At 41.4% G+C, this 19,031-nt stretch overlaps 1 protein-coding gene across 3 annotated transcripts in view; it reads left to right on the top strand.

Moving 5' to 3' along the window:
* ralgapa1 (Ral GTPase activating protein catalytic subunit alpha 1) overlaps nt 1-19,031 on the top strand; it is an 81,747-nt gene that overhangs the window by 12,253 nt on the left and 50,463 nt on the right. For 2 of the 3 annotated variants that reach the window (XM_030718146.1, XM_030718145.1), the window contains exons 11-28: nt 7-186; nt 417-488; nt 610-758; nt 877-1,000; nt 1,139-1,285; nt 1,434-1,524; nt 1,840-2,004; nt 4,549-4,695; nt 6,677-6,880; nt 13,286-13,410; nt 13,493-13,727; nt 14,085-14,303; nt 15,620-15,790; nt 15,918-16,111; nt 16,217-16,315; nt 16,509-16,664; nt 17,334-17,462; nt 17,572-17,697. In XM_030718146.1, coding sequence (XP_030574006.1) covers nt 7-186; nt 417-488; nt 610-758; nt 877-1,000; nt 1,139-1,285; nt 1,434-1,524; nt 1,840-2,004; nt 4,549-4,695; nt 6,677-6,880; nt 13,286-13,410; nt 13,493-13,727; nt 14,085-14,303; nt 15,620-15,790; nt 15,918-16,111; nt 16,217-16,315; nt 16,509-16,664; nt 17,334-17,462; nt 17,572-17,697 — 2,733 coding nt within the window. Of the gene's footprint in view, nt 1-6; nt 187-416; nt 489-609; nt 759-876; nt 1,001-1,138; nt 1,286-1,433; nt 1,525-1,839; nt 2,005-4,548; nt 4,696-6,676; nt 8,513-13,285; nt 13,411-13,492; nt 13,728-14,084; nt 14,304-15,619; nt 15,791-15,917; nt 16,112-16,216; nt 16,316-16,508; nt 16,665-17,333; nt 17,463-17,571; nt 17,698-19,031 lie in introns of all 3 variants that reach the window. The other variant, XM_030718143.1, reaches the window with a different exon arrangement.

Raw genomic sequence — 19,031 nt, 5'->3', positions numbered from 1 at the left:
CTGCAGGCATTTCTTCTTCCCATGTGCGAGGCAGCTGCAATGCGAAAAGTGGTCCGTGTTTACCAGGAGTGGATCTCCCTGGAGGACAAACCAGTTTTTATGAAGGAGCCAGAGGAGGGCCCATATCCTATAGCCACAGCCACCAGTCTGGACACAGGCTCACAGCTCGGAGACAAAGATGATGAGGTGAGAAATGTATTGAAATCAGTAATTGAATCCATTGAAATACTTATGTGAAAAAGAGGTCACATCAGTAGATCTTTTTGTACTCGTATGGGTGACTCCAAAATGCCCACTTCTTCCAAACATCAAGGCTTCAATTCATTCTCCAGATTTTCTGGTATAAGGTTTAATATCTCAAGCCTAGCTGAGGTACATGGAAAAGTGTTTATTTCTGTGTTTTCTTTCTTTTTAAGGGAATGAACAAAGTGATTGACAGTGAATTATTGGAGTACAGCGTTCATGCTGGAGTTCAGACTACCCTACAGGTATGGCTCTCACAATAACTTTCATAGGTTCAGCATCTTTGTGTTGTTTCTTAAACGTTTAAAACTGTCCTCCGATGAAGTGGTTTTGATGGCGTTTCTTCATTCCATGTCTCTTCTCCAGGTATTTATCACCCACTCCTCTAATGTTTTCCTCCTGGAACCAGCCAATGACATCAAGATCCTTTTGGAGGAGCACGTCGACATGTGCAAGCGAGTCCTGAACATCTACCGCAGCCTTGTCATGCATGAAACCATGGACCAGAAGACATGGTAAAACACAAATAGCAATGTGAAAAGCCATCTAAATTAATTTGTGTCCTGTCAGCTGTCTGCTGCTTCTGGTTAAAGAAGAACCTTTCAGCTTTAACCTTTGTTCCTGAATTGTTAGGGAGCAGATCTTGCTGGTTCTGCTGAGGGTGACGGAGTCGGTAATGAAAAGACCTCCATCCATCATGCCTCAGGGCAAGAAGAACAATACACTGTCAGGCAGATTGGCTGGACCCATCTTTCAGGTACATTATGGCAACGTCATCATCTAAAACAGTTCTATATTTGAATCTTATATAATTATGTATTTTTGTACTTTATCAAACTTGCACTTTAGTTGCAGTTGCCAGCATGACACTTTACTTTCTTCTCTTTTTGTACAGACACTGATAGTAGCCTGGATTAAGGGCAACTTGAACGTCTACATAAGCAGAGAGCTGTGGGATGACCTCCTCTCTGTCCTCTCCTCCCTAACCTGCTGGGAGGAGCTGGTCACTGAGTGGTCACTCACCATGGAGACCCTCACAAAGGTACTGAAAATGGACCACATTTACTCCTGCTTTGCTATTAATATAACTAGATAACTAGATAAATTCAGTTCAAGACTTATCTAAGAACTGTTACCACCTGAAACAGTGTGGTAAAGTGTTAAAGCAGTGTTGTGGTCCTGTGTCTTAGGTGTTGGCAAGGAATTTGTACAGTGTTGATCTGAATGAGCTGCCGCTGGACAAGCTCAGTGAACAGAAACAAAAGAAACATAAAGGAAAAGGTGAGTCACTTTCACAGACTTTCAAAAGACATGTGATTCTTAAGAGCAGATCTGAAACACAGCCAGCTGATTGTCACGTCACATTGCTAGAGCCAAATGCAGCTCTGAAAGATAATTGCAGTCTATTTATGCTTTATTTTTGGACTCAAATCTGATTTGCAAAAAATTGAGGGTACAGAAAAGCTAAAAATAATTTGTCAATTTCCCAAATTTAGCAAATTTCCTTTAACACACCAGTTTTCAGCTCAAAGTTACAGATACCAGTGTGCACTGCGAAGTACGGTCACTCTCATCATTCCTCCATTCATACTCCAGGTATTGGCCCGGAGAGCCAGCGGCAGGTTGTGGATCGTTCTTTCTCTAAAGGCTGGAGCAGAGACCAACCAGGCCAGGCAGCAGCCATGAGGCAGCGAAGTGCCACCACCGCTGGGTCACCAGGCATCGAAAAAGCCCGTAGTATTGTCCGGCAGAAGACTGTCGGTTAGTATGTCCTCTTCTTTGATCTCTGTGCTCCCTCTTTATGTAAATGTTGCAACTTTTCATTTTCATAGCACTGACTCCCAGACTTTGTCTATGCAAACACTTGTTGAGTACAATATGGGAGTAACAACTGGTGTGCAACAAGGCCAACTAGTGCCCTGTCTTTCCTCAGTACACTTTAGATACCTCCTTGTTCTTCTCAAGTCAGTTTTGTTTGACTTAATGCCTCTCCTCTGCTTCTCTCTTACCCATCTGTCAGACAGGAAGCTGTGGCATATTCTTGCTACCATTCCTCACTAGAGTTCTGTTTATGGAAAATCTTTAGCCGTAACCATTAGTGTGAAAGATGTAGTCACAACACTGGTTGAATAAGCTTAGGATCAGCTTAGTTCATGATTAAAGCAGAAGATAAAGTTGGGACTCTAACAATACAACTTAAAGGGAGGGGGTATTTAGAGCTGTAAATGTTACTGTGATGCCAAATTTGGTGTAGTAGTATTAAATATTTGACATTTTTGGTAAAATTTTAATTTCTTTATTGTTTTACTTTGAACTCCATATATAATACTCATGCATTTTCTTATTTTCTTTCCATATTGTTTTTAAGCTGTATTACCAAAGATGTTTCAAACATTAATACTAGGGGTGGGACTCGATTAAAAAAATTAATCTAATTAATTAGGAGCTTTGTAATTAATTAATCGAAATTAATCGCATTTTAATCACATTTAAATATTTAACATGAGAAATATTAATTTAAGTTTGGTTCATGAATGAATCAATATACATAAGCTTAAACTTCTAAATTTTGTTCATTTTCCCACCAGTCTACTACACAGACCAATGAAGGGGGGAAGTGCTCCTGTGATAAGCAAACTCCTGAAATTAAAGTTAAGCATCATAACTGGATAGTTTTATTCAACATTAATGTCTCACTTGTTATAGTTGGAAATTAATCATTCTCTCAGCTGTATTCCTTGATGTTGAAACGTGTCGTGCTTGTTTTAACAGCTTATTTTGAATTAAAGACTTAAAATTAAACCACAAAAAGAAGAAAAGTTCGTTCTCCGTTTAACCAGCTGCTTTTACACAGCTGTGCTTCACACTCACGGTTGCTAAGCGACATGAGCTACGCAGAGGTGAGGGCAGGTGACGCTGATATCAAGGCTAGCCCGTCCAATTCCACAGCCGCTCACTTCTGGCCTTTGCGGTCTTCGTGGGCTGCGAAGGACCCATCTACGTGGGCCGGGTCCTTCGAAGGATGCGGCCCCAATTTTTGACATCGTGCGTCGATATAATCTGTATGCCTGGAACTCGTGCACTGAGAAACGTTCCACAGTGCAAAGTGCGATTAAAATGCGTTAAAAAATTTAATTCGTTATTTTCCCTGTAATTAATTAATCAAAATTAACGCGTTAAAGTCCTACCCCAATTAATACACATACCCAGCCGTTTTGTGTTATCTCACTGTTATGCATTACAATAAAGGAGGTTCTGCTCCAGTTGTGGTGACACATGCATAACCTGATCAAGTGTAACAGCCATATTGTTGTGGAAGCCGGGGTGGACTGAAACTATCCACAAAAAAGGAGGTTGTAAATTTCCTCTACACCATGCTGGGATTGAGTCTCTGCATCCAGAAGGATCTCTAGGACTGCATTAGTTTGGGATATTTTCTTGAATATCAACATGATGGCTCCCAACCTTTCCTTTTTCAGATTGGTATCTATTTGTGCCTTTTTTTTTTTTTTTCTTATATCACCATAGTAAAAGTCCTGGATCGATTTTTAAATTAGGCCCAGCCACACCTTCTGTAGAAATTTCCCTCAAATCTTTCCATAACTTTTCATAACATAATCCTGCCAACAAACAAACCAAATAATGCTGACAGCAACATAATCTGTTATACCTGTAATATTGCCTGTTAAAATGACAGATGCTGACATTTAAGTCGATTTGCACAGGTTCTCACTGTGTTGTTCCAGAGAAAAACTGCAGCTCTTTGTGCCACACTTTTTTTTTTTTTTAAATGAAAGACTTGGTCCAATTTATTAGTCCATTTCATTTTATTAGAATTGCATTTCAAATGTAGTGTTGCTGTTTGTCGCCAACTTACGAGGAGATTTGAGCTGCCGAGCTCCCACCAGCCTCTCAGCGTCTCACTCACTGTCTTTCCTGCAAAACTAACCCTGTCTCACCCTTCCCTTCCCTCACCTTCCCTTCTCTTTCCCTCTATGTCCACCACTGATCTCACCTCTTTTCTATGCTGTCCTGTCACCTGTCTGTTTTTCTGATTTTCTGTCTTTATCTCCAAACGGTTTCTATGCTTTTGTCTTATTTACAAAACATATTCACTTGCTCACTCTTTCTATTATCTTCATTATTTATTTATACTTCATTGATTAATTCTTTTCACTTTTCTTTCCTCACTCACCTCTTCACCTTTATTCGTCGATACTTTTGTCCTTTTTTTTTTTTTTCTTTTCTTTTCTGTCCCACACTCTTCCTCCCTTCTATGTGTTTCTCTTCTTCCCACTTCCTCAGCCCTGCGTAGCTGTTCTACGGGGGACTCTCTGCTGTCCTCAGCCTTTATCCGCAGTGCTAAGAGTGCTCCTGCTCTGGCTCCGCCTCTTCCTGTCCTCCTCCACCACCACCACCCTTTACTACCCCCCCTTGCCGACCAGCTGGCAGGTACACACTCTTTGCATGACCTGTCTGCCTGCCTGCTGCCTGCTGCCTGGAAACTATTCGTCTATACAGACTGAAACTCTGCCTGTTGTCTAGTCTCTATGGTTTTTCTCTTTTTGTTTATCATCACTGGAGCAGCAGTTTTCATGTGCTCCATCAGGAATCATCGGCCCCGTTCCCAGTTCACCTGAAACTGATTCTAAAAAGCTTATGACCAGCAGTGCTCAGACTTTGCATGTGTAGGCCTGCAGCTGTTGATTCTTTTCATTATTGATCATTCAATAATGCAAATGTTGCTTAATTTAAAATGAAACACTGAAGTACTATTGTACTTGGACAGGTGTTAATACAACTGGAAGTCACCCAGATAGTTTGTGTGGGGAAACGCTGATATGTTTTTGTTTATTTTGGGTGTATTAAATAATGACTGCAACATATGTCCTCAACAATCTGCTAAAATGTCTTATTAAATATGCCTGCTTATATAAACTAGTTAAATATAATTAAATATTGCCATAATGAACAAGGATATCTGTCATTTTGAGTCTGTGCTGCAGATATTTCATTTAATATTTAGATGTAAATGGGATTAGCTTTTTTTTTTAACCTGTTTGCATGAAACTTGACATACCCGTTTCCTTTGTTACTTGCTTATCTTCTTGCCTGCCTATTAACCTGCACCTTGCTCTTATCTGCCTGCCCAAACATTTGTCCTCTCTGTCATTTCATTAACTCTTCACGTCTGCATTTTTTTGACAGCTTCTTTCTGTACCCTTCTAGTTGATCCTCCTTCCACCAAGTGTGATGTTTTGGTGCGATTATTGCTTATAATACCCTTTATTCTTGCTTGGTCAGCTCCCCTTCTGTTTAGCGGGCGAGGATGATGACTTTACATGCATATGATTTTTGTTATTTTTGGTGTGTGTTGTGCTCCCTTTTGGATAATTATTGTGCATGAGGGAAAAAACACTTAAAGAATCTGAAACAGAAACCTAATGGGAATTTCTGTGAAACTTGAGATGTAGCTATACAGCACATATCCTGCACTCACAAAGGGTAATTGTTTCCTGTCAAACAGCCAAACTGGGGAACAATTAGTTGTACTGCTGCACTGTTGCAAGCAAATTGGTGTATAGAATAACATATGAGTAGAAAGAAATATTTTTACATCAACATTTTAGATGTTTTTTATTAGATATTACTGATCCAAAGGAATTTTAAAGTAAGGCTTTATCTTCTTAAAAGCAAATTCAGCTCTACATTTTTATTGCTTTACTAGAATAGCTTTGCACAATTCAGAATAATCCTTATTTATCTCATAGTGGGCCTCAATGCTGTCCTCTAGTTTGTCCTCACTTTGAAGTAAGCCTTTCGACAGCATGCAGATGGGGCTTCTGTGCTCACATGCAAAGCTGTGTTGCTGAGATGATCATATTAGACATATCCATGCTCTTTTAAATCATCCTGAGCCAAGTGTAAAAAAAAACTATCCGAAACCAAGCGCCCTGAAGCCTGGGCTTTTAGCTCAGAGAGGTTACTTGTAGACTGAGGTTACAGTTTAAATATTGGAGCATCCACCAGTGGAACAGTAAACCTATGATGGAAAATTAGAAAAAGCACAATAGGCCCCTTTAAGATTTATGACGCTATAACAACAAAACATCATTCAGGAGTTTATCCACTGTTTTTCTTCTATTAACTTGTTTTATATTAATACTAAGAAACAAAACAAGGCAAAAAGAAAGGGTTAGTCTAGTAATAGCTTGTTAAATGGCCATAAGATGTAAATAGTGTTAACAGTTTGTCTTTGTAAGCACAATCTGATAAAGAATAAGAGATTAGATAACGTCTGCCTTCCGCGTACTTTCAGATCTTTGTGTGTGTGCGTGTGTGTGTGTTTAAATGTGCTTTTTTTAATGTGTCTCTTCCCCCATACACCCCAGCTAACGTCAATCTTCTTCCTTCGTCTTCCTCCAATTACCAGATCTCGAGGACCCGCCAATCACACTGACGTCCCGCACCTCTCGGATGCGCCACTCATCCCAGAGTGATGAGACCCCTCCCACCTCCTGTTCTGAGGTCTTCCAGGGTGTGGCTTGTGACCTGGATACCCCTGCCCCGTCCTCCCTTGCAAGGAGCAGCAGTGCCTCTGACATCATGGAGCCTTTCATCGCAGAGCGGGTCAAAGGTGAAGATCCCCAGAGGGATCCAACTTTGATCCCAAATCCTCCCCCCCACCACCACTCCACAACTACTTCCTTACTTGCAGCCAACAGCCACGCAACTCAACCACCCTCACAGTCCCTCACCTTCTCTTCTCCCACCCCTTTTGCCTTCTCCAATGGTGCTGTTTCCTCGTCCTCAGAGGTACAAGATGATGGTAGTGTATGTGATCGATTCTGGCACCAAAGTGGCTCTCGAAGCCAAGGTTCTAGTTCTGATTGGGTGAGTGACTGGGACTCTGCCTTCGCCTTTCAATCTGAAAAGGAAGTTGATGCAGACGAGGGTGAAATTGGGGAAGATGATTTATTCTCTTCTATTAGGGACTACCTTATTCACAAAGGAGCTGAGAGGAAGGGTGAGGCAGGTGAGAAAGATAGTCCTGGTCGTGCAGTAGAAAACAGCATTACTTTACCTGCTCAGGTGCAAACAGGAGTGGCTAGAACCCAGTTAGAATACACAGGGCAGCTAGGAGAAGCAAAACAGGTGGTAAGGGAGGACAGACAGGTAAGTAAATCAGTGAGACATAGCAGTGTGGATTCTATAGAGGAGAATGAGGCAGAGCAGCGGAGTATCTATGAGTGCCTGGAGTTGCAGTGTCAGTGGCCATCACCCAGTGCCAGGGTGGGTGCTAGCTTAGAAAGAATCACTGGGGAGAAGAAAGTCGTAGGAGGAAATACTGGAAAGGCAACAGTATGGGAAGGGAAATATGACTTGTGGGGTGATATAGAAGGGAAACAAGATGATAAAGAAATGGCAGCAAATGACAGGCCCAGTTTAATTAGACAAGATACTAACGTGGGCGACTGTAGCAGTGAATCAGTTCCCCAAACTTCAGAACCCACTAAGACCAAGGTGTTGCGTAGTAGCACTAAGAGGCATAATTCTGGGAGTGTTCATGTCAGTTTTCGGCCCTCAACTGAGTCTGTCCAGTTTCACAACCCTCTTGAGAATAAGGAGGCCCACTGGAAAGCCCGGCTACGCCGGCTCAGTCATTTCCACACACACAGCCATTCGGCTGGAGAGAGGCCAGGGGTTGGAGCTGGGGCAGGGTCAGGGGGGAAGCTGGGAACAGGGGGTTCAGGTAAGTTTGGCTCTGTGGCTGGAATCAGCCATAGAACAGGGACACATGATAAATTATCTGGGACTCTAGCGGATAGCAGCGGGGCAGGGGGCACAGCAGGCACTGGAGGCCTGGAAAACCGGTCTGGGACTGGAGGGGACAAGGACAAGCAGCATGCTGGGTCCTGTGTGGGATCCAGTCATGGCCCTGAGGTTTACTCTGAGGTATTAACAAGTAGTTCAGGTTCCTCAGGAGTGCGCGGACGTTTAGGACGTTCCGCCTTGCGATCTAGAGCCTCCCGCTCACGCTCCCAGGAGCCAGGGAGCACTGCTTCACGGCACCACCAGGGGGCTCTTCTTGGTGGTGTCTATAAGACTGTGGTTCACGCTCTGTCCTCCAAGCCTCGGCCCCGAGGTCAGGGGTCATCCCAAGGCTCGTCGCCGCAGCGGCAGGCCCGGGCCACCATGGGTGACGCATCACTCAGGGATCTCTACTCCCATGTCCTGGGCTACTTTGGACGAAAGACGACTACGCCAGGTGAGGATTGCAACGAACGAAGGAAACAGCTGTGGAAAGACAAATACTTACCAACACACAAACACCAGCAACTTTCTTTTCCTTTTTGGCTGTTTTTTTTTTTTTTTTTTATATAACTGGTTTGTTATGATGGAATGATATTTTTGGCTGAAACTCATCATCTTGCTGCTGGACTGAAATTTAAACTCCCTGTAGATGTGTTTCCTCTTGAACATAGCCCCTCCTCCAGCCTGCCTCCTATCAAGGACCCCCACCCTCCTCCCATGCCTTCCCACTTCTCTAGCTCAGAAGCTCCCTCCCTCCTTCTCCTTTCTGCTTTCTTCTAAGGGTTTGGGGATTTTGTTAACCTTCTCACCTCCTTCCCCTATTCTCCACCTCCATCCTCACCTCGATGTTGCATGCGGCCTCCTTGTGCCTCCTCCGCGGACTCCGACCCTTCTTCAGCTGCACAGAAGGAAACAGATCTACAGAAAAACTGGCTGTAGAAAAAGATTAAAACAGCTGACATACATTATACTATTCAGAAAGCTCCCAGATGTTTTGTGGCACTTTAAGACTTTTGTTTATTTTTGTTGATAAAGGAATATCAGCGATTTACAAATCAAATGTAAACATATAGGTGTAGTTCATTCTCACACCACTAGAGTGCAGCATAAGACCCTGTGACAACTTCATAGAAGCAGCTTAGGCATAGAATGTGAATGAATAAAAAAAGGAATGCACTTTCAAATTCATAATGGTTATTTGCCTTGGACGCTGCCACAGCCTATATCAGTAATGTTGGCTGATTAAGTGCACATTTGAAACCGCAACAAATGACACCTTTTTCTGTTCATTCCAAATCTCTGTGCCGAACTACAGTTATTTTACCTTCAGTTTTGGATTTTTGATAAGAGCACAATGATTCATCACTTGAATCTGTCTTGATGTGGAGTTACTGTTACAAAGCCACTGTTTTTTTTGTTTTTTTGTTTTTTTTTTTATTTGTTTGTCATTTTCTTACTTTATTCAGGCGTATTGCATGGCAGCTTGGATCAAATAATGTTTGTTTGGTTTGTCTACTAATGTGCCGGATGTTTGGAAGTTGCCACATATCATATAGCATTTGAGGCCTACATTATTTTTATACAACAGCAAAGGAGAAATTGCATTTTAGTGTGAATCAGTAATTTTGGACATTCAAGTTTTCAGCCTCATCTGGTGCTTTTTTTTTTTTAAACTAGATTGTGTGTCGTGACTGGTTAAACTCTGTTTGATGATCCTTTTGCATAATCCATGAGCACAAGTGGTGCCCGCTGTGGACTTCTTAGTTAAGAGGGAGGTCTCTGTAAAACTTGACCACACTCATTTATAGTTTGGTTGAGCAGAATTTGCATGATTGGACTCAGTCCATTAGAATGGGCTTGCACTGAAGTTATTTTAAAAAAGGCTTCATTAGCTCTAGTGTGCGACATCATTGTTTCTGTATTTGCCCCTTCACAACAGCTGGCTCTTCACTAAAGAGGGAAAATGCTTGTATTTCAATGCAGTGGGTCATTGTTAATACTGAACTCTGTATGTAGAGCAAGATATTCATATTCAGATTTTCAGAATGTCATTTATTTCTGAACTTCTTAGCTAATGGTGAGGATCCATAGCTCTTGTAGTAATCTTACTGAGGTGATTTTTGGTATCAGTTCACATGCTGCCATCGTTGAAACAGCTCATCCCAATGGGCTGAACATATACAAAACACTAGAGATGAGTTGTCAGAGGGCAAAGGTTGCATAACATTGCAGTTCAGCTTGTGTACAGTCCTAATAGAGAATGTGTTGTATAAGTAGGTGCCTTAGTTTTATTATTTTTAGCTTTAATGGTGCAATAATGACACCAAAAACACTTGGATCTTTTTCTTTTTTGCTTCCATGTTCAGTTGCTATTGGTGATGTCACGGCAAATAACCATTACAGTTGAATAATATTTGACATTTGGGCAAGGGCAGATATCTGCATAACACACTAATTCTGCTTTTGAGTATTCAGAAATGATTTGTGTGAGGTTTCAGTAGACGAGACATTAAGTTGAATCCGGTTCTCTCTGTGCTGTCACAGCAGTGGGATTCTGATCCTTCTAATGAACTGCTTACATTTTTATTGTTGCACTAACCTTTGAGGACTTTGTGGCAGATTTGATGACAGCAGAGGGGGAACAGATGATGTATTTGGGTGATGTAGAATTGTACCTGCAGTGTATTGCCTTTTGAACATTCTTTGTTCTGTGGTAAATGTGTTAAATCCAGCTAGGTGGCAGCACAGTAAATAATTTGGTTGTGGATTAAGCTTTATTGACGAACCTCATGGTACTGAGGGGTAGAAACAACCGAGTTCTTATCTTCTGTCTGCCACAGGTGTAGAAATTAAATATTTGTTAGTTAATACTAAATGCTGCAGATTTAATCCCATCTGTCTTTGGGTTGTAGAGATGTTCTCTATCAGAGTTTATAAACTCCCATTGACCGCTGCCTTTGCATCTAAGTTAACAGCAGTATAACCCATACTAAGATAACTGCACTAATGTGGGCCCCTGGTATGCTGCTTGTTTGGAGCTAACTGTGTGATACTCTCTTGCTCTGTCTGCATGGTGTAAATTAACTCCCGCATTGCTTTTCTGGTGGGTTTTGATGTGCCTGCTATTGTGGCTTTTCTTCATTTAAAAAAAAGTAGTGTTGTTTGTTTTTAATAACATTCAGGCCTACAGTACACACACATCAGGACTGCTCTTACATCACCAGTTTTACTAGTTTGTTTTATGGATATTGTGACATTTTAATGTAACATCTGATCACTCTGCTTTAAATATTGCTGATAATGCTTTGTGGGTGGTTTTGGGATGATCGTTTTCTGATCAGAAACAAAATGTCGCCATATCCTTAATTTAGACTGTGAAAGATTATCAGCAAGTCAGACCTGATGAAAGTCATGTTACAAAATTCCTTATTTCTTGTTATGATTCAGTTTTCTGTCATTTGAGCCATTTGTGTTGTAAGCATCAGTCAAGCCCCTTTCAGACATCCTTTCCTTTTGGTTAATCTGACTGCATCTGAACAAGTCGGCTTTATGTCTGAATGCACACCCTGGTCACTTTTTCATTAAAAGCCACATTGGCAAGTACTAGATCAGACCTAGTAACATTTACATGTAACTTTTAACATGGTCTGGGTGGATAGTGTTACAGTACAGGAGGGCATGACTGTAAGATTTAGACTGCACACGTCTCTGTCCTGCATCGTGTTACTCAGCTCATAAAAAGAACTTTTTTTTTCACAAATGTCCTGATGATGAGTAAGAAAACTCAAAAGACCCAAACTGTTTACTAGATGTTAAATAAGTGACATTTATGCACCAGAACCGGTCCTTTAAAATCACAGAGTGCAACAAACAATATTTGAATGCAGTGTACACTATGCTTAGTTTTTCCTGATTCAATTTTTTTCCACAGTTTCATATTTGTTAGGGACCGAAATGTTTATCGAATAAAGGATAGGGACTTTATTAGGATGAAGTCTTTACAGTGATAAAAACAGAGACTGTGACAGGTCAGATTCATCAGACAGCATTTATAAGACTCATTAGTAAGTCAGCTTTTAATGATCTTTAGACATAAAATACTGATCAAAACTCACAAAACAAAATCATGGGCTTTAAGTTACCTGCTGCTCTTCATTTATATGATCTATGTTTGATCTGACATGTATTGGCGGCCATCAGATGGCCCAAGTAAAGAGGGGATATCATCTCAGAGATCAGCAGAAGATCAAAATGAATTTGTGAAAACATAAATAAGGAAATACTTTATATTCATCTGATGTGTTGATCAGAGGTGAGATTAAAATTTTAGTGGGACTCAAAGAAGTTGAGATGTCAAAGTTGGCTGTATTTGAGAGTTAATAGAGACATAGAGACTGGATCAATCAGGACCTAACAGGAGACATTTTAGATTCCCATTTCAGATAGATTATATCTCTTGTTTATAAGCTACAGTTTATAACTGTTTGATTTGTTTACTAAAGTATGTGTGGATATGTTTTCTTTACTATATGTACACCTCTGTTATTATCTGGTGGTGGTGGTAGTAGTAGTAGTGTATGTATATAATACAGCCCAAGTACTTTGATTTGTTCTGTCAATATTGTAGGTACATCTGAATGTAGCCGGAAGTGTATGTAAGTATTTTATTTTGAAAGTTTAGTTGCTGCTAACCAGCCAGTCTCAGCCTTGTTGTGTAAATATACTACCTTCTGGGTGGCTAGGTTATAGCTGTCATCGAGCTACCTTTCCAGTGAGTCTCTTGTCCCGTCAGCTGGAGCCCAAGGTTGTGGAGTTGGAAGGAAGTCTCACTGGAGAGGCAGCTGAATGGTATTGAGGATCAGAATAGTGAGCTGGCCAGCCTGAAGATGGGGAAAAGCATCTACTGTAGCTCATCAGCTAGCGCTAGGAGTAGCAGCTGAGCCTTTAAAATGAAACACTGAATGTGGTATTGTTTAATGTAAAGGTGACCTTTGTATGAATGGCAGTATGCTGTCACTTTAACCGATTGAGAGTGTTTTGTATGCCATGTCTGAGAAGGGCTTTGCTGTCTGTTACTGTATGTTTGCTTACTTCTTCTCCCATATGTTTATCTACATCTCCTACTTTCTATGTGTCTGCCTGTGAATGTTTCTTTTTATCATTCCTGTGTGTGTCTGTTATAATCTTGTCTACCTCTATGCCTTATTGTGTGTTTGTGTGTGTGTAGCCAATAAAGAGGAGGTGGTCCAGAAGGCCCGCCCAGTCTCCAGTGACGTTGGAAGCAGCAACCCAAACTTCTCTGACCTCATGGATGAGTTTATCCAGGAGAGACTGAGGGCCAAAGGAACTGCAGTCAGTACAGCACACTCATTGATTTGAGATTCTTGTGTCATAAGATAAAAGATATGAACGCCACTTTTTCGTCGGTGCACAGGGTCGCCGTGGCAGCAGTCCAGGAAGCCTGGAGGTTCCCAGAGACCTGCCAGAGCTCCTGGAGGCCGGTCATAGTCCTGGATCACGACCCTCGGATGATCTTCGGCCTGCTGACGACCCGGGGGTTCCCTCTGAGTGGACGTCACCTGCTAGTGCCAGCGGTTCTGATGTCATCAGCTCCGACAGCCAGTCAGACTCCTTTAATGCCTTTCAGTACTCCACCTGCAAATTTGATAGTAAGGAACACAGTATCCGCAGTTTATTTATACTCCACATTTTTATTCTCTTTTTAAAACATTATAAAAAGTATAAAACTGTTTTCTTGTGCAGAACTACCTTTATTATTTCATTTACAGTAAAAAAAAATAAAGTTTATATTCTTTTTTTATGCCAAAATAAGATGGAAAAAAACACTCCAAAGTAAAATTTCCTTATTTAAGGTAAATTAAATTGTAGGACTAAGCCATTTCCTCTGCTTAACTTTCAAGGGCTTTCTTTGAACTTGTTAAAAAAAAATTCATCAGTGTGTGTCAGGCTGCTAAAGTTACTAAGAGGAAAACAAGCACAGTCCTGATGAATTTTCTGTCTTGTAGATTTTACTTTTAGCTCTGAGGCGTGTGCAGGAGGAGTTGGATCTGCAGCAGGAGGAGGAGGAGTTACAGGGGGAGGGGGAGGAGGAGGTCGAGGCAGCTCGCTGGATCAGGACAGCCTGGGTGGGGGCGTGGCCTGTGAAGAGCACGAGGTTGCCAGTTTGACAACACTTCACATCGACTCAGAGACGAGCAGCCTGAGCCATACTGTCACTGTTACAGGTAGGGACATAACAGACTCCAGCTAGATATCTGTACAAGAGCACCTTAAATACTGTGTATTTATACTATGTAGTAATGTTAGGGATGTTCCTAGCAACTAAGTCCCAATTGATTAAATGGGCAACAAATTCAAAAAGTTCAACTAGTTTGAACTAAAGTTCAGAAAATACCCCAAAAAGATTAAAACTTTAGCACAGTCTAACAGAGATGAGGTTAAATTATACCTTCAAACTGGGTGTTTATTTAGGATCCCTTTGAAACAATTTATCACATTTTTCAGTAAGCATGTGAGTGCTTCTGAAATGTGAGGCTCCCTGCACACACACACAATGTTTGCGGCTAACATTAACTGTAGTAGCTGCAGCAGCCTTCTCCCATGCAGGTTACTGAGAATGTGGTTACGCACTCGTCTGACAAAGTGTTTATATGCCAGTTTACTGCGATCTAGAAAGTGAACAGTTGTATGTAGGCTGCGTAGCCTCTTAGACTGATCAGTGAACTGGTGTCGACCGTTTGCTTCTGTAAATAGTTCTTCATAACGTCAACATGCAATAAAGTAGGACTGGGCAATTAATAGATTTGTGATTTCAGTTCCAATTATGGCTTCCAGCACTTATTAAAACAGATAAATCGGAGTAAAATTATTACTTTTACCCATTAATTTTGCTACAAAGTGCTTGTTTTTCTTCCGTTTCATTCATAATGGTCCGCATTTGAAAGCTCACACTCAATTGGCTTTCGCGTTCAGTTCTCAGTCGTTTACTTGGTGGCTGCCGTGGAGGTCGCCTGAAGCACTGAAGTTTGCTGCCAGCAGCTGATCTCTTCACCCCACATCCACAGACATCTTGTAGTGTAGGCTGCAGACCAGCAGCTGCCCTTCGAAGATGGATTTTTACAGTCAAAAACAAACCCTAATGTTAACCTAACTCCCTACTGAATGACCCCGTGCCTCACACAACCTACACCTCTTTTCATTTATGTGTTTGTTCTTATTGAAGTTATATTTAAACTTCAAGGAAATGTTTGAGTGCTGGCTATCATTTACCACAATGTTGAGTAACCATTTAAAATGATGTAAAAGGGCACAAACAATAAAAGAAGCCCAGCAGAGCAAACCTATTTAGAAGTGCTCTTCAGGGTACTACATCAAGAGAGAAGCACACGAGTCAAGCATAGAAGCGCAGTAATACTTTTCCACTGAAGATTAACAAGAATGTATCTATTACATCTTTAAGATAGAAAAGAATTTTTTTTTATATTGAATGCAATGTTAAAAGAATGTTTTCTTTCCCTTGTGTGTACGCTTTCTTGTCCAGGTTCTGAGAGTGCGTCGCCCATGCATTCGCTCGGGGGCTCTCGCTCCCAGACTCCCTCTCCTGCCACACTGACAGCAGAACACACTGAGCATGCACGTTCCCATTCACACACACGTTTACAGCTTGATCAAAAACTCCACAACTCTGTCCTACAGACGCCCGATGACTTGGGTAATACTCAAACATTCACTTTCAAAAAAATTTTCCTGTTGAAATGTACTATTTTAATCACGTGTATTAACATATGAAATATTTTGTAGTATGACTCACTCAGTTCTCATTCATTCATTAATTCCAGAAACTAGTGAGTTCCCCAGCGAGGACTGCAGTGTGATGGCGGGCGGTTCTCTTACTGGATGGCATGCAGATGTCGCCACAGTGATGTGGCGAAGGATGCTGGGTATCCTGGGAGATGTGAACTACATCAAAGACCCAGAAATTCATGCTCAAGTCTTTGACTACCTGTGTGAACTGTGGCAAAACCTGGCCAAGGTGAGAACTGATAAGACGACAAACCCACAACTACTGTGTGAAATAGTAGAAATAGACATAATAATACTGAACACTTTCTCCAATGATGGGCTTTTCTGTTTGCAGATCAGGGATAATTTGGGGATTTCTCTGGATAACCAATCATCTCCCCCGCCCCCTGTTCTGATCCCACCCCTGAGAATTCTCACCCCCTGGCTCTTTAAGGTAGGTGTGATAGAGAGGTAACAATAATGTATATAGTATTCAAGCCAGTTTCTGTGTTTCAGTATTAGTTAAATAATTCCATATTAATCTTAGAAAGAAATGTATTGATACATGTCCTGTGGAAATGGCTACAAACTAGCTACAGATTTGGTCTCATTTGTGTTTGAGCATGTGTATATGTGTTTCTTTAAAGGCCACCATGCTGACCGAGCGTTATAAGCAGGGGAAGCTTCATGCCTACAAACTGATCTGCAGGATCATGAAGAGACGGCAAGATGTCTCACCAAACACAGACTATCTCACACACTTCTATAACATCATGCACCAAGGACTCCTGCACCAAGACCAGGTAGAGTTTGGTCTCAAATTTATACTTAAAACATAATACATGAACAAACAGCAATATTTTATTAATATATGCTGAAGCAACAAGTGTGTTCAGTGCTGTTTTTGTTTCGATGTATAAAATGAGAATTTATTATTCTTGCAGCTAGTAATAAAAAATATTGTTAAGTTCAAGTTTATATTGGTACTCGGGCACTTTTGACCCCCCCCCCCCCCCCCCCCTTCCCCTTCCCCCAAGACAAAACAAAACAAAACAAAAAACAGTTTGTTTGACGAGTGAACTCACTGCATACCAAGCACAGGTGCGGTGTGCAGTGGGATAGCTAACCCTGCCCAAGCAACACTTCCTCAACAACTGCTGCCTCTATGGAAATCTTTTTAAGTAATGAACAAATATATAAAGCTTGTGAAGCACCTCACTGAAGCTTCAAAATGCATAAAGTCTTGAACCTCAGCAAGAGCCCTTTTTGCAAGGACAACACAAAGGATTTGAGATGCTGCTTAGTCAAACTGAAGCATACTCACACACAGATGTTTAAGAACAGAGTGAGTGAAGGACAGCAGGAAAGTGGGGAGGAGGGGAAGTCATGCAGACAACCATGCTGTGCTACTGGGGATACACCCTTGAAATGTAGAGAAAGAAAATGTTAAAAAACAACTATTACCTCTACAGGACATTGTGAACACCATCATCAAGCACTGTAGTCCCAGGTTCTTCAGTATTGGTCTACCCGGAGCCACCATGCTGATCCTGGATTTTATCATTGCAGCTTCTAGAGTCACTGCCTGCTCATCACTCAATGTAAGAAGCGAGCTCATTTGCAGTGTTGTTTTCTAGCAATACACTTGCTGACTCGTTCATTCATATCCTCCTTACAAGTTTTCTGTTTGCACCCTCTCTTCTTTCAAAGGCTCCACGAGTGGAGGCGCAGATTCTTCTAGGATCTCTGGTGTGCTTTCCCAATTTATACGGGGAGCTTCCTGCTCTCCACCCCACCACAGCCGACGTGGTGCTTACCAAGTTCCCTGATGTCAAGGTATGTGAAAGCATTGGCAGCTTTGATTCAAGGGGCCAGCGGGTTTGTAGTACAAGTTTGAAGAAGAAGAAGACACAAACAACTGATCATTGCCCTCCATCTCACTCTATCCTTTGTCATCTTCCTCTGTCACACTCTGTATGTCCTCCTTCACTACATCCATGAATCTTCTCTGGGGCTTCTTCTTTTCCTCCTGCCTGGCAGCTCCATCTTTGACATTCTTTTTTCGATATATCCACTATCCCTCCTCTGCACATGTCCAAACCATTTCAGCCTCTCTGTTGTCTCCAGCCTGAGCTGACCCACTGATGCACTCACTTCTAATCCTGTCCATCCTGATCATTCCTAATGAAACCTTAACATCTTCACTTCTGCCATTGTCTCCAGACCATACAAGTTTGTGTCATGTGGATAAATTTATGTTCTCACTCTATGTGAGGGATAAAGTAGGTAACCACTGGATAATATAACAGGTAATGAATAATAAATAGCCAATTTAAATAATGTAATGTCTCGAATTATAGTTTAAGAAATATTTTCAGTAGCAGAGTATTCAGGTGGATGAAATTATCGCTCACCAGAGGCTCCAACTACCAATAAAATCTTTCTCCCCCTGCATCATTTGTCATTTTATAAAGTGTTAATTGAATCATGCCATAATAAGCTTTATTTCATCTGTTGATCTTGCCTGTTTGGATTATAGGGAGTTACAGTAGTCCATCCTAGAATTTACAAATACATAGGCTCTTTCTGATTTTGAATCTTGCAGTATCCATATTGCAAATGGTATGCAGTGCAGACTAGTTCAGGGCATCCACAGTGGATAAGTTGTTCATCATACCTCATATGTGCTTCTTTGTGAGAGTATTAAAAATAACTCTGTCAGTGCGGAGCTGGGTAATACAGTGACACTGACAGGTCTGAACACACACACACACACACACACACATCACAAAGCTCAAAAAGCTTTCTTTGTAATCCAGGTCAGTTCAAATGTCTGCTGTCCGTAGGGGATCTCAGAGGCAAACTAATAGGTTAATGTCTCATCAGCTATTCTTGTTTGTGCTCAGGGCAATGGGAGTGATGTTGTTATTGTTGTCGGTGCCATGTAAACAGTTAATGCCATGCGTGGCAGCGCCTCAGGCTCACTCACTGGTTTCTTATGTGACAGAAACTTGTTTTGAATCACTAAGCGGTCATTAACACTGACCAGAGGGACAAGACCAGGGAGTGTGTAAACGTGTCTGGGGTGTCTGTTGACATGTTTAAACTGTGGCTATGTGCCCATATTTAGTCCCACATATGTGTCTACGATATGCATTAACACCTCACAA

The sequence above is a fragment of the Archocentrus centrarchus genome, chromosome 22 (genome assembly GCF_007364275.1).
Source record: "Archocentrus centrarchus isolate MPI-CPG fArcCen1 chromosome 22, fArcCen1, whole genome shotgun sequence".
NCBI classification, from domain to species: Eukaryota; Metazoa; Chordata; class Actinopteri; order Cichliformes; family Cichlidae; genus Archocentrus; species Archocentrus centrarchus.
This window is presented reverse-complemented; position numbering and strand designations above follow the sequence as displayed.